Genomic DNA, 14,687 nt, shown 5'->3' with positions numbered 1-14,687 from the left:
CCCATCGGAAGCAACCGCAAACATTGCGTAATCATCTGCAGAGTCATCATCTTGATAATTATCCTGATTGGCCGGCGGCTGCATAATTCAATTTAAGATTTGAATGTGATCTACTCAATGCGTTCAATCAAACACTTTGCATGCGGCCAGTAATTACGCAATTTACCCACAGCAATTCCTCCTGCTCCAACTGAAGTACCTCAAAATCACGCCAGAATTTTGATTATTTGAAATCGAATAGGGCTAAAACAAGGCGAAATCGGGGCACACGCACACACACACTCTGTGTCTTGCATAATTGTCTGTTAGCGATAAGAAGTCAGGATTTACGAGCGACTGCCCGGGCAACGAACCCGCCCAGCTGCTCAGCAGTTGCAGTCAGTGCATTAGAAGGGCATTTAAAAATTGCAGCAAAGTGCAAACGCAGCGCCGTAGTCGAAGCATTTTTCATGCACTCGGATTTTGGCCACAAAACAAAAGACATAACCAACACACAGATACAAACACGCACACACGCACTACGATGCATTGGCCAGACATTGCTTGCTTCCAGTCGAATTGGGTACACACGCTGTACCCAGATAAATTTCCGAGGGACAGCCCAAAGACGACGACGCTGCAAAAGTTGCAAGACGCCTCGCCTTGGTCCTGGCTGACTTTGAAAGTTGTGCGCCAGCAGTTAAGCCCAGCTTTGCAGTGTGTGTGTGTGTGTGTGTGTGAGAGAGAGTGTGAGCACAAGCAGCTTTAGCATGCACACACACACACAAATAAGGAAACGGATAAAGAAGTTGTAAAATAAGTTGCACGAACTCATGTGAGTTTCATAAATTATACAAAATAATGCATCGAAATATGTTGTGCAAGACAAAAACGCAAAAAAGCCGAAGTGAAATACAGTGAAAACTCGCTCGGGCGGACAGCGACTGTTAGTCTTTTATTGTCGGGCTAAGCTTAGTGTACATTAGGTTGGGTTAGGTTAAAAACAGCACTCGCCTTAAAGCAGCTGTGGATCTTTTCTTAAATGTTGTAAGTTTAAAGAAAAAATAAAATATTTTAGAGCGAGTTTATTATTACTAGAAAATACGGGTCCAACGCCAGGCTGCAATAAAAAGAAAATGATCTTGTTAAATTTAATTTTCTTTTAAGCTATAAATATCAAATTTGAAGCGCAAAATAGGCTCAGCTTGCAATATATTTAGTGGGAGGACCAATTGTGAAAACAAAATTTTAATATTTTATTAATATTAATGTAAAATATGACAAACCAAGGTTTGAACCAAAAGCTGGCTTCATTTATCTAGAAACCCAGCTTCAAGAATGGAACCTAAAAGAAAATAGTTAGTTTGAGCCATGAGCCAAGCCACAAACCATTTAATTTTACTTGTAGCCCTAGTTATAAGAACTTACTGATTTGCAGATTAACTAAATAGGCAGTTCATGTCAAAAATAATATACATGTAAGCTTCAAGAATGGAACCTCAAGCCAGGAAGTTGATCCAAACCGTAAACCGAATCTTAGCCCATTTTATATTTGTAGCCCCGACTATAAGTTCGCACTGGTACGCAGATGAACTAAATTTCTAGTTTATGGCCCATGGCCTGACAACTTTTGTAGAAAATGAACTTTTCCGTGACGCTTATTACCAATAATGTGCCACAAATGTAAGCAATTAAAATAGCTTCTGGAGATTTGGGTCAAGTCAAGCGAAATCCTCGTTGCCGACAGCGCAAATGAGCCAAATATTTTTATAACTTAATTAAACACTGATTTTCCTTTCAGCATTTTTACGAACATTTTTATGGCAGCACAAACGTCGCAGTGTGCCACAGAAAATGAAGTTCTATGCAATTTGTTTTATTGTCCATGGCTGTGTCCGTGAGGTCGGATCTTGGTTTTGTCTTGTGGCCGGCCGGCTGACCGGCTGGTCAGCTGCCAACTGGGGAGTATTACGAATACATATACATGCATGTATATATGCTGTGTCGTCTATTTTTGGGCCACTGGCAAAAACGTAAAACTTATTTTGTGCAACTGCCAATTGTTGGACTTAGTTTTTGGTCGTGCCAACAAAGCTGCCGTCTCACTCACTGCCAATGTGCCAGTTATTCGATATTGCTCCATATAAAAGTAATTCGTATCGAGCCAACACACACATTGAGTTCAAAAAGTGAAGAGCTCTTCGGTGTGCTTTTATTTTGATTTTCTTCTCACCCGGAGAATCTTTTGGGCAAACAACTTGCTCCACTTGTGCAAAGCCCCAAGGTGTCAATGGCTGTGTAAGTAATCAGTTTAATGGCTTTTTGTGTAGCAAATATTCGACAAAATGAAGACATTAAAATGCAATTAATATTTGTGGACGACTCTAGGCTACCTTCTTGTTGTTCTTCTTATTGTGGCTGTTCAGTAAGGGCTCTCCACATTTTCTTGGCTTAATTTAATTCATTACGCAAATTAAAGTGTGAAGTGGTCGTACTGTAGAATCTTTACAAAGTGATTGATGTCTGGCAAAATAAGTTTGCTTTACGTAACGAGGGTACAGTTGAATTCAGCTTATAAATTACCAAATGCTAAAACTAATTCCCAAAATACTCGGGGTTGCACAAATTAATGTGTTACACAAATTAAATGCCGTGCAGCAATCAATGTCGAATTCTTAAAAATAAAACTATCTTTTGAAGTGGGCTATAAAATGTAGGTTACATATTACAAATTGGAAAAGAAAGAAATTTAGTTAAACTATTGTGTTATTTCTTGAGTATTGATTTCTGTGCGTTTAGCTCCCACCCGAGTACAAACTGCTGCCCAACCTTAATCTCTAATCGAGACAGTCCATCACTCTAACCAGCAATTGAGTGCCTTTTAAAGTAAACTTTAAATTCGATCCATTTATTTTCGCTAGTGACTTAAGACAAATAATACCTGAGATGACTCACCTAGAGACTTGAATAAACAACAACACGAGGAAAAGGCAATAAATGTGCCATAGAAGACACCTGGCGCTGGCTGCATCCGCAAGCTAACCGAACCGAAGCCAAGACAAATGTGTTGTAAATAACGCGTATCAAAGTGTTGTGACAACGCCAACGGCAGCCCAAGCTGGGTAAGTGGAACACCCTTTGGGCAAGCAGATGGAAGAAGCAACACAGAAGAAGCTGGCAACGAACGATCTGAAGGCAACAACTCAACAAAACGGAAATACAAATAAAATATGTTGCACACTTTGCCACGCACAGTTGCACCCAGAACTGGAGAGCGGCAACAAAATGAAAAGTAAAGGACTCCAAATATAAGTAGATTGGACGAACAACAAAGACAACCAAACAGCTCATGTTATGCAATTTACGTGTGCATTCAGCAGCAGCAACAACAACAAAAACTACCAATAGTAAGTAATAATAAATCCTTTGAGACAGTTCTCAAAATGGTTTCTTAATACAGCGTCGAGCACTTTGTCACTTTGCCATTGCCCGGAGACGAGCCGGAAATGCTGCAAACGAACCAGAGCCAAGTGCAACGGTCAGTGAGTGCATCATGGCCATCGACAGCGGAGCCACTGACCTGGCCAGTATCCGCATTCAATATGCCATTCGCAACACAAAGAACAACAAATAACAAACAAAAAAAGCAGCGAAGCGTTCAACATGCTGGAATCATCATTAAAAAACAAGTCAAAATGCGGAGTGCAACACAACACGACTTTGAGATATCCTGTAGCCGGGGACAAGGCTCAGTAACAGACATTGGATATAAACATGCACACATACTCGAATGTTGCGCAGCTTATGAGGTACCTCTTCTTCACTTAGCTCTAAGGGGACGGCATTCTTTAGGAACTTCGTTGTTTGTTGTCCCAACTTTGTGCAATTTTCAGCAAATATCCTTAAGATCAAAGCTTGGCTAGCTTGAGGAGCGGGAGAAACGGGTGAGCTATCAAAAACCTAATTATTCTTTATTAAAGAAACAAGAAATTCAAATTTAACTCTTAGTCTCCGATTTCGACTAAAAACTTTTTGAGACCAGAAGCCCGAGAAGTCCATTGTCTAGGCATTCTCTACGACAATCCATTTTTAAAATATAAAATCTCTAGCTCTAAGATTTCTATATCAACATGCTCTTGCTGTTGATGATAGTTGTCTTGATTAAAAATATATATCGAAGTATAAATATATAACTTCTTGGGTCGGAGATGCATCCTTCTGCCTATTACATACATTTGCCCAAAAACATCATACCCTCTTTGCCCATTTTCATTGGGTACAGGGTACAACAAGCGAAGGACGACAACTTGCTTTATGACATTTTCACTGACAGCAATTGCAGCAGCCACGACCGATGTCCAATGGTTACTGGAAATTGATATAGCATATTCAAGGGAAAACCGAAATGGAAAATGAAAAAAAAAAAAGGGAACTTGATTATAAATTAAACCAGCAGGCAGGTATATTATGCAACTTCTAAGCTCGTATATTTCGATTATATATATTTTCTAGTTTGTGTTTTTGTTGTTGTTGTTGTTGTTATTTTTTGTTCAGCTTCTAATATATGCGCCATCTTCTATAGAACTGTTCATGGAGTGGGAGACATAAATAACAGCGAGGGGTGCACAGTGGGCAAAACAGAAACTCAATTTCATGAACCGCTCATGCATGTTGGCCATTGTGTGCTCACGTGTGCGTGTATGTGTGTGTGTATGCGAGTGTGTTTGTGTCTGTGTGTGTGTAGCTCTCTTCTACTGACTCCTGCTCGCGTTTTGAGGCAAACTGCAGGACATGTTCGGTGACACATTGTGCATATGCAAAGCCCCCAAACACAAAACTCTAATCTATTTAATAACTCACGTGGAGCACAGACAGGGCGACAATGTCGGCGCGATAAACTCAAATTGACTGGCCCGTGTCCTGGCACGCCCCCCCCCCTTCCCTCTCTCCCACAGCCCTTACCACAAGGGAGCTAGGAGCTACAAGTCGAGTGATGAGCACATCGTGCAAATCTATCAAAAATGTTGGCATTGCCGCAAAAATGTCAGTGAATTCTCGCTTGGATGGCTGAACTGGCTCGTTCCAAGCATGGAACTAGACTATTTGGTTTGGCAAACGCAATTGTGAGGCTGTTGTGCGCCCTTTCAACTCCGGCCCTGAATTCGTGAATTATAACAATCACACTAACTTAATTACACGCATATATAAGCACACACACACAGACACACTCACACTCACACAGATGACAAAAGGACAAGCGCTGCCGCAGGACATCGAGGCATGTGTGCAGCCTCCTCTGCCCAATGATAAGCAAAGCCAAGCGGTTAACCGCACAATGTGGCCGATGGGCGGTGGGCGTGGGCACAGGGCACAGGGCACAGGGCAGATGCATGCATACACTAAGAAAAACATTTTTTAAACAGGCCTCAATGCCTTAAATATTATTATTAGGTTTTCAACAAAAGGGGACAGTTTTGCCAGTTTTGCCTTAAAACAAGACTTATTGCACTGAAACCATTTTGTCAGAGCAAATGCAGATTTTAATATGTATATTGATATTTAGGTATTATATAATCTTCTATTTGTTTTAATAATAGTATACTATATTACAATGCATTTAACAATTAAACATATTGTAGAGAATTTTGGGTTTTATAAATTCCAATTTCTGTGCAGTTTCTAGGGCTGGAATAGACTATATATTTTAATTGCTTGGCCTCTATATCAAATTGGCAAATCAGGCAAAATTATTCTTGGTCAAAATAATTCGATTTTATATATCCCACTTGCTAGGCAGGAATGGACTGTATTGTTCAAAAAGCTCCTTAAACGTTCGCCAACCTTCCTCTTTTTGTCAACTTCAACTAAATAACACGTAATTTTAAGCTATTCTAGTAGATTTATTTATTTTTCTGAGTGTACACCCACACACATATGCTGAAATGCCATTTTGAGGCTCTGACAACTGTGACAATATTTTAATGAAAATTGACTCTTGGTTGAAGGCACATTTTTCTTAACGATAAAAAATTTCCGAGCTGTTCCTGTAACGCGTTATACTGCAGCTGGAAATAAAATATGAGAATGTATAATGCTCTCATGCTTAACCCTTTGACTAACAACTTTTGGACGCAGCTGCTCCAAACGTGGTCGCCAAGTATAACCAGGCTGAGTGAGAGAGTGAGGGAACGGCAAGGTAGGAGGGCGCACAAAGTGCCTTAGGTGCAGACACGTACAGTAATACAAATAAAGAAAACAATAATAGAAAATGGAGCCAAAGTCAGTACAAATAAAGGGCCAAAGGAGTCGGAGACGCAGACGCTAAAAGTACAACAGCTGGCAAGGCGAAAGCTGGCAGAGCATTAGGACTTGGCCGGAGCCAGGATGCCCAAGTTGAATGCAAGCCCTGTTGTTGCCTCTATTTGTGCCCCCCTCACCCCTTCTTGGATGCATCGAAGACTTTAGCGGCCCCAGAAGCTGCCCTTTGTCTATGGCAAGCATTGCAAGTCCTGGGTACAATAAATGTTGTCAAGCTGTAAACTGCATTTCAGAATTGAAATACCTGACTGGGTGTAGCGCATTTTGGCAATGCAAGTCCTCAGTGTTGCTTGGACAAATGTTTATTTAACATTTGGCTTTTAATTTTCCACTCACGTTTGTGCCTTTTCACGTTTTATTCATCTGTTCCGGCGACTGCACTCTTTGGGGGCCACAGCAACTAGAAAGCTACAGATAAATATATGTTTATTATGTATCAAACGATTGCACTAGGTCAATGAAAGGGTTTGCTTGCCCCAAGCCCGAGCTCAATGAAATAAAAACTCATCTTCATTAAATTAAAACTATAAATCTACAAAGTTCGGTACTTATATTTTTATTTTCAATCGTTGCAGTATAATTTTAAACCCATAAATAATTGAAATTTATAGATAAAAACTTGGCAGGCAGCCGAATATTGAACGCAGACCAAGTAAAAATTACCTTGTGGGCATATCTGTATGTTTGTCTATGTATATGTAAGCATGTGGACCTTAATTTCAAAACGCAAACCAAGTTTACTTTTTTCACAACTGCCCCCGCTGTGCTGCAAAATAACAAGCAGAAACGTATTTTTAATTATCGCCCTTCTCTGCGATTCTCATGAATTCAATTAATCCCTACAGCCTTACATGCTATGCTATATAACGGGATAACCAATAAAATATTATGTATTTTCAATGTGGAACCTGCTTTGCTTTAATCATTCACCAGAGAAATATGACCCAATAAATATAACATAGTCATAAGGTTAAGTCTTTGCGACATTTAAGCATCTTGTGACCCTTGGTTTGTTCACGCTTGAATCAGTCTAGGGGTCAATGAAAAGGTTTTTAATTAAAAAAAAAAACAAAATGTGCTAGTCCAAATATGTATTTAAACGGACAGCCGGCATTTAAACGCATCAATGGCCAGGCCAACATAATAAAAAGCCAGCGTGCATCGAGCTGGCACACTTAGTTCCCATGTCGTCCACTGGCTGGCTGGACAGTTATCCGTTTGCTGAGCTGGCGGATGAGCGCACACAATCTTGGCCGATGGTGGCATCGCCTTGGAATGCTGCCGCTCTGCTGGCCTTGTACTTGCTGCTCGTGCACTTTGCGCCCAAATGGATGGCCAGGTGCGTATGTGTGTGTGCGTGTGTGTGTGTGGAATACAAACAGCACCCTTAAATACCATCATATTCTCTTTCATTCATGCTGCATCCGTTGCAGTCGCAAGCCGTTTCAGCTGCGTGCCCCATTGTTCTGCTACAATTTGTTCATGGCCTTGCTCAACGCCCACATTTGCCTCGAGCTCTATACGGCATCGCGGGCCCTTAACTACAGCCTCCAGTGTCAGCCGTACAGAGTTAGCTATGATCCACATGAAGTACGTGTAAGTTGATGTATATTACTGTTCCACTTTGGAGTAGCGAGAATATTGTCTGTGCCCACCTTAATCAACAGATTGCGACGGCGTTTTGGTGGTTCTACATAACAAAGATTTTGGAGTTTGCCGACACTTTATTTTTTATACTGCGCAAGAAGTGGTCACAGCTGACTTTTTTGCACGTTTATCATCACAGCAGCATGTTTGTTATATGCTGGATAGTAGTAAAATGGATTCCCACCGGCTCCAGTAAGTTATGTAGCTTATACAAGTATTTTCCTAAGGCGCATCGCTTTCAGCCTTTGTTCCGGCTCTGATGAACTCGTTTGTGCACATCATCATGTATGGATATTACTCACTGAGCGCTCTGGGACCACGCTTATACCCATATCTATGGTGGAAACGCTATTTAACGGTGCTGCAGCTGTTGCAGTTTGCATTGGGGCTGGCCTGGGGAGCTCAGGCTCTTGTATACAGGTGTGAGTACCAGCCATGGCTTAGTTTTACGGGAGTTGCATACATGATCTCTTTTCTATTTCTCTTTGGTCGTTTTTATGCGCAAAAATATACGAAATCAATTAAAGAGTGCCGTTAATATCAATAAAAATAAAATATCTGACAATAACAAGCATATTTCAAATATATGAGCGGGCTTATTTTGAATTGGTATCGATAACAATCGTATCGAAGCAACTATCGCTCTCAGCTCTAGCAATCAGCTGTTTGTATTTATGAACAGTTTTGAACATTTTGAACGTTGTGTACACACTGCCCCTAACCAGTTGACATAACAACAACTGCCGAGGCCCACGGAATTGGAATAATGCAAATTATTAAAGTAGTTACCCGTAATTTAGTCAAACACAAATATCTTTGCCAGCCAAAATTGCTAAATGTCACATCCACGCTTTACTATACCACGCCCAAAGGTGAGTTCAATGATATTTTCATTTAAGAAAAACGCCGGCTAACAAAAGTTAAGCTTAGGCGCCGATTTACCATTAGCGCCGGGCTACCAGCCAAAGGTAGTGGAGGAGGCGTATTGGGCGCGTGAGAAGGAGCCAAAGAAGGAGGTGCTCACCTCTTGCAAACGTGGCACATACCGCATGATACTTCCGCCTCCAAATGTAACTGGCAATTTGCATTTGGGGCACGCGCTGAATGCCACCGTGCAGGACGTAATTGCGCGCCAGGAACGACAGCTGGGCTACGAGGTTGAGTGGGTGCCGGGCACCGATCATGCCGGCATTGCCACACAGGTGGTGGTGGAGCGCACATTAGCCGCGACCAAGGGTACAACACGGCAGGAAATCGGACGCACAGCCTTCCTGGAGGAGGTGTGGAAATGGAAAGCAGAAAAAGGCGCTGGCATTGTGCAGGATTTGCGCCAGCTGGGCTGTACGCTCAACTGGGAGCACGAATACTTCACCATGGACGACAAGCAGGCACTTGCGGTAAATGTGGCCTTTGAGCGACTCTTCGACGAGGGATTAATTAAGCGACGCAACTCGCTCGTGAACTGGTCGTGTGCCCTGCGCTCCGCCATCTCCGACATTGAGGTGGAAACTGTGGAGATAAAGGAGCCCATTGAAATTGCCGTGCCTGGCTACGACCACAATGTGCTTTTCGGACGCATCTTTGATATTGCCTATCGCGTTGTTGGTGGCCAGACCGAAGAGGATGGCACGGCCGAGGAGATTGTCGTGTCCACCACAAGACCCGAAACCATTCTAGGTGATGTGGCGGTTGCTGTGAACCCGGGCGATCCACGTTACAGCAAATACCGCAGCCGGGAAGAGGTCAAGCTGCGGCATCCCTTTCGGGGCGACACAATTCCTTTAATCTTTGATCTCAGCGTGGACAGAGAATTCGGCACGGGTGCCGTTAAGATTACTCCAGCCCATGATAAATTCGACTTTGAGCTGGCTTCTCGCCACAAGCTGGAGGGACGCCGTGTGTTTACCGAAAACGGCGAAATCGAGGAGGCCTATTCAGAGTTCCAGGGCAAACCACGCTTTGAGGCACGCGATCTGATTGTGGATCGCCTGGAGGAGTTAGATCTGCTGCGTGAGGTCCGTGCACATAAGATGCAGCTGCCGCTGTGCTCGCGCTCCAAGGACATTATTGAATACATGATGGTGCCACAATGGTTCCTCGAGACCAAATCCATGGCCGAGGATGCTCTGTCGGAGTTGAAAAGCGGCCGACTGCAAATTATGCCCTCCATCTTCGAGCTGGAATGGGAGCGCTGGCTGCAGGACTCGCGCGACTGGTGCATTTCCCGTCAGCTGTGGTGGGGTCACCAGGTGCCCGCATACCAAGCCTTTGACTCCAAAGGCAATAGCTGCTGGGTGGCCGCCGTCGATGAAGAAACTGCCCGCGAAAAGGCGGAGCTCAAATTGGGCAGCAAGGAGCTAAGACTGACCCGTGACCCAGATGTACTGGACACCTGGTTCTCCTCTTCGCTGTTGCCCTTCTCCGTGGCTGGTTGGCCCGATGAAAGCTACAAAGAGAAGTACCCGCTAAACCTGATGCAAACTGGCCATGATATACTCTTCTTTTGGGTGGCGCGCATGATGATGATGGGCCTGAAGCTAACCGGCAAGGCGCCCTTCGATCGCATCCTGCTCAATGGCATCGTGTGCGATGCACAGGGCCGAAAGATGTCCAAGAGCCTGGGCAATATTGTGACGCCACAACAGGTCGTTCAGGGCGCCAGCCTGGACAGCCTGAAGGCTGCACTGCAGCAATCCTGCGATTCGGGTATAATTAATCCCAAGGAGCTAAAGACATCTACTATGGGCATGACCAAAATGTTTCCGAATGGCATCCAAGAGTGCGGCACGGATGCGCTGCGCTTTACGCTGCTGAGCCATAATATTAAGAATCATTTCATCAACTTTGATGTGGCCGCCTGCTACACCAACAAACTGTTCCTCAACAAGATCTGGCAGGCCATGCGCTTCACACTGGGCTCGGCCAAATCTTTGGGCATTGGTCTAAATGAATTTGAGACCATGGAGGGCGTTAAGCTCGGCATGTGGGATCGCTGGATCATCGGGCGACTGGCCGAGACCCTGTCCATATGCTCCGACTGCTCCACCAACTACAATTTCCACATGGCCACCTCGGCGCTGAAGCATTTCTTCTATCAAAATATGTGTGATGTTTACCTGGTAAGTCTTTAGCATGCAGCCACTCACTTTGTGCACCACCTAATGCTGTTCATGTCTGCCAGGAAACCACTAAGGCGGCCATCAGCAGTCGTAGCCCCAGCGCCTACGTCCACGTGGCCACTCTGACCGCCTGCCTCAGCTGGGGCTTGCAGGCCATGTCGCCTTTTACGCCCTTTGTTGCCGACGAACTGCTGCAGCATGTGCCGCTCAATATTGAGCTAAAGCTATCGCAGTATCTGGACCCCAAGCTGCAGGCCGAGGTCGCCGATATAGTCAGCATTTGCACGACCGTGCGGCAGGTGAAGAGCCGCAATCAGATCAGCAAGCGTCACTCACCCAAATTGTGTCTATTTGCCCAAAACGAGGAGGCAGAAACTATACTGCGTCGTCATCTCGAACAGATTGCTGTGCTTACGCGCTGCGGGAGCGTGGAACTGGAGCTGCTAAACGAAGAGTCTAAGTTCTCCAAGAAGCTGAACTTTTTCTCAACAGCCGGCGCGCTTTGCTCCTTTGGCGTTAGCATGAACGAAGACATCCCTATGCCTCCGGCCAAGCGCGAAGAAATGATTAAGGAGAACAAGAAGAAGCTCAAGAAACTGGTCAATGAGCTGCAGAAGTATCGCCTGCGCGTGGACAACGAGGCCTTTCAGCTGATGGCCGACAGTGCCACAAAGGTGCATTTTAATAATCGGGTGAGTCCATATTCTAATCCTAATCCTAATATATATAGTTGGCTTTTACTAATCCCCTTAATCAATTACAGATCAAAGAGCTCGAGGCAGAAATTGATATTCTTATTCGTTTGGCCGCGTAGTTCAAATCGTACTCCTGAGCGAACTTGTTAGATAAATTATGTACAGTAAAACCTGATATTGTTAGACAGATATATGTGTTAACCCGATTTAAGACTTGTATAAAATATTAATGTGTTGTATAAATTAATTTATTGCTATTGATTATTCATCTCGAGTTGGCATCCATATAACATATAAATATTTTAAATTATAGCACTGGACACGAATTTTGCGAGTAGGATAAATAGAAGCCACGATTCGATATATCCATCTCCTCATTGGCATCCGTCACGACGTAGACCACAAAGGGTTTCGCAGCACTTGTCGTCGCGACCAGGCCCAGGCCGCAGAACCTGTCGCTGGGCATATTGGTGCCGCCCTGCGTGGGCGCCGGTATAATTATGTAATCCGTTGTGCAGTCCTGACTCTGCACCGCGGATGTGGCCAGCAGCGTGGGATCTACGGCGCCCACATCGTTTGTCATTGTAAATGAGTACGCATCCGAGCTGACCTGACTGTATGTAATGGAGCATATGCCAGTGGCCTTGCGTATGCAAATGCCATAGCGCATGCTGGCCAACTGCCGTGTGCCCTGCACACCAATTGAGTTGAGCGCCGAGGATGCAGCGGAAACATAGTTGAAGCTGGCAATATTGCCCGAGGATCCCATGTGATACTGCAGGCAGCCGGCGGGCGCCAGTGTCGCCGAGGTGCAGCCAATCATGCGTAGCTGGAACTGCCACTGGCGATTGAAAGTGTAGCTGCCGGATGTGGCCACCGATATGGTAATGGAACCGACGCCATTGAAGTCCACATAGACATGCTGGCCGGAGTTCTCGCCACAAATAGTGGGCACCTGCGAGGCACCACCCGATATGGTCAACGCATCGGTGCTGCACAAACCGTCACCGGTTGGCGGCGCCAGCGACAGAGCCAAAAAATCGATGCGCAGCTGGCAAATGGTTGAGTCCGGCGGAGTGACCACAATGCTGCAGCGTCCGCCGCCGGCAAAAGGTGCCGGATAGTTGCTGTTGTAGAAATATGTGTTGTTGTAGCTGGTGCTGGCGCCACAGGTGCGCTGGTCTGTAAAGCAGGCGGCGTCAGTTCAGCTTTGGAGGGGCTTAACATGAACTCGTGTCAACTTACATATGCAGCAAATGGCCTGGTTGGTAATGGTGGAGCAACTGCCTGCTGCCACGCCATTATTATCGGTGCATTCTCCACTTATGACGCAGGTGCCCATGAGAAGATTGTTGCCCAGGCAAATGTCATTGGAAAAACGACCAATCGTATAGAAGGGAAACCCTGTTAAGTTTCAGAAGGTACTTTATTAATATAACAGATTATTTAAATTGCAATTAATTATAACAAATTATGAATATCCTAAAGGCTTCATCAGCACCATTTAAGATTTTGATGCTAAACTAGCTCAATATCATTTTTTTCATTGAAAGCTGAAAAATCAGGAAATCAGAAAAATTCTATGGTTAGCCTTGGGAATGTTAGTAGATAGCAGGGTCTTTTATAATCAAGCCCAAGTAAAACCCATTGTGATTCTTATTCAAAACTAGTTTGATCTCTCCTTTTTATCGGTGGCTGGAAACCAAGAACATTCTAGGATACATTAGATTATATTAGGCGATAATTAGGTCTAACATAATCAGATTGATCACGAAGATGGTGCACAACTATTTTTCTTCGAAAACTATTTCAATTACAATTGATAGTAACAGATATGATGAAATTTTCATACAAGAAACATCTCTCTATTATTCTATCACTCAGATCAAAGTAACTGGGAAGTCAAGTACCACGGGGAATCTGTAAGTTGCCGCGCTGTCACAGAGTGTGGCTAAGACTAAAGAGTTCAGCACGGAGCCTGCCCACTGGGTGATAATTGAAATGTGACCCACATACATGCATTGGACTAGCGACGGCAAAACAAACGTCCAGCACTCACACACGAGTAGGGAAGCTTTAAGCTTTTACTTGGAAACTTACAGCGAGGATTTCGCGAGCTGCTCCGCGCCAGGCCCGTCTCCGTCAGCGACGCAGCCTCCTTGTCTAGCAAATCCAGTTTGTCTTCGAGCGAGCGACTGGCATTGTGCGCTGCATCCGAGTTGAGCAATTGGCTGCTGGCCCGGGCCGCGCTGTAAATGCCCACGATGTAGCTGCTGAAGAAGAGGGCGACAATGGCCAAAATGCGCGTGGAATGTGTGCGTTCTGACATGGCTAAAATGACGATCCAATTCACTTTCGGTTTTTCACTTAGGACCGACGAAACACGGCGGAAAGAACGTCTTGTACGCGTCTATGCTTCGATTGAGACTGAGCTGAGGCGGGCCGCTGCTCTGGAGCTTACTGGGCCACCGGTGAGACGGCAGGTGCTAATTGAAAGACCGCGACGCGCGGCTCAAGCCTTCCCTGCGCTCCACATTTCTCCGTGGCGGGCAATGCAGCGCAAGTCGTGTGGAGTTTATTTCGGCGGCTGCAAATATTTGGAACATTCACGCACAGCCAGTCGACGGTTCTGTAAAAGAAAAAAAACATCTTCAAAATGACAGCAAACAAATGAACGGGTCGATGAAAGTGATACACAGCATCCCATACCGAAGATATGCGCACATAATTTTTGGTACACGCGTGAAAAATCTTCGCATGATTCCTCCGAGCGTAGAAAGTGCGCGCTGTTTGCTTTTGTTTGAATGTGCAAACACATTAGCCAAGTCTGAGTTTATCGCTCAATTTGAATTTATTTATAGTTCACTCTCATTTCGAGCCGAGCTTTATTACAAATGATGTAACAGCTCTTTAACGGCACAATTCGCAT

At 44.5% G+C, this 14,687-nt stretch overlaps 3 protein-coding genes across 5 annotated transcripts; 2 read left to right on the top strand and 1 right to left on the bottom strand.

The window, feature by feature from the left end:
- The first annotated feature begins 2,539 nt into the window (after window positions 1-2,539).
- On the top strand, window positions 2,540-8,507 carry LOC6623655 (very long chain fatty acid elongase 4). 2 transcript variants are annotated; one of them, XM_070208303.1, is made up of 6 exons: window positions 2,540-3,386; window positions 3,440-3,923; window positions 3,988-7,636; window positions 7,731-7,893; window positions 7,965-8,136; window positions 8,187-8,507. In XM_070208303.1, the coding sequence occupies exons 3-6, from the start codon at window positions 7,482-7,484 to the stop codon at window positions 8,480-8,482; spliced, it is 786 nt and encodes a 261-aa protein (XP_070064404.1). In that variant the 5' UTR covers window positions 2,540-3,386; window positions 3,440-3,923; window positions 3,988-7,481; the 3' UTR covers window positions 8,483-8,507. The 2 variants fall into 2 exon arrangements, with proteins under 2 accessions (XP_070064404.1, XP_002046800.1); XM_002046764.4 differs by having other exon boundaries at window positions 3,440-7,636.
- A 121-nt stretch (window positions 8,508-8,628) lies between these two features.
- ValRS-m (Valyl-tRNA synthetase, mitochondrial) lies at window positions 8,629-12,005 on the top strand. Its single transcript, XM_002046763.4, has 4 exons — window positions 8,629-8,816; window positions 8,875-11,063; window positions 11,126-11,755; window positions 11,827-12,005. Exons 1-4 carry the CDS (start codon window positions 8,711-8,713, stop codon window positions 11,875-11,877), a joined length of 2,976 nt encoding a protein of 991 aa, XP_002046799.1. The 5' UTR covers window positions 8,629-8,710; the 3' UTR covers window positions 11,878-12,005.
- On the bottom strand, window positions 11,991-14,670 carry LOC6623616 (uncharacterized). 2 transcript variants are annotated; one of them, XM_032434870.2, is made up of 4 exons: window positions 14,468-14,670; window positions 13,859-14,387; window positions 13,004-13,162; window positions 11,991-12,940 (listed from the first exon to the last, which is right to left on the bottom strand). In XM_032434870.2, exons 2-4 carry the CDS (start codon window positions 14,085-14,087, stop codon window positions 12,066-12,068), a joined length of 1,263 nt encoding a protein of 420 aa, XP_032290761.1. In that variant the 5' UTR covers window positions 14,088-14,387; window positions 14,468-14,670; the 3' UTR covers window positions 11,991-12,065. The 2 variants fall into 2 exon arrangements, with proteins under 2 accessions (XP_032290761.1, XP_002046798.1); XM_002046762.4 differs by having other exon boundaries at window positions 13,859-14,670.
- Between the last annotated feature and the right edge of the window lie 17 nt (window positions 14,671-14,687).

Source organism: Drosophila virilis, chromosome 3, assembly GCF_030788295.1.
Source record: "Drosophila virilis strain 15010-1051.87 chromosome 3, Dvir_AGI_RSII-ME, whole genome shotgun sequence".
Taxonomy (NCBI): Eukaryota; Metazoa; Arthropoda; class Insecta; order Diptera; family Drosophilidae; genus Drosophila; species Drosophila virilis.
This window is presented reverse-complemented; position numbering and strand designations above follow the sequence as displayed.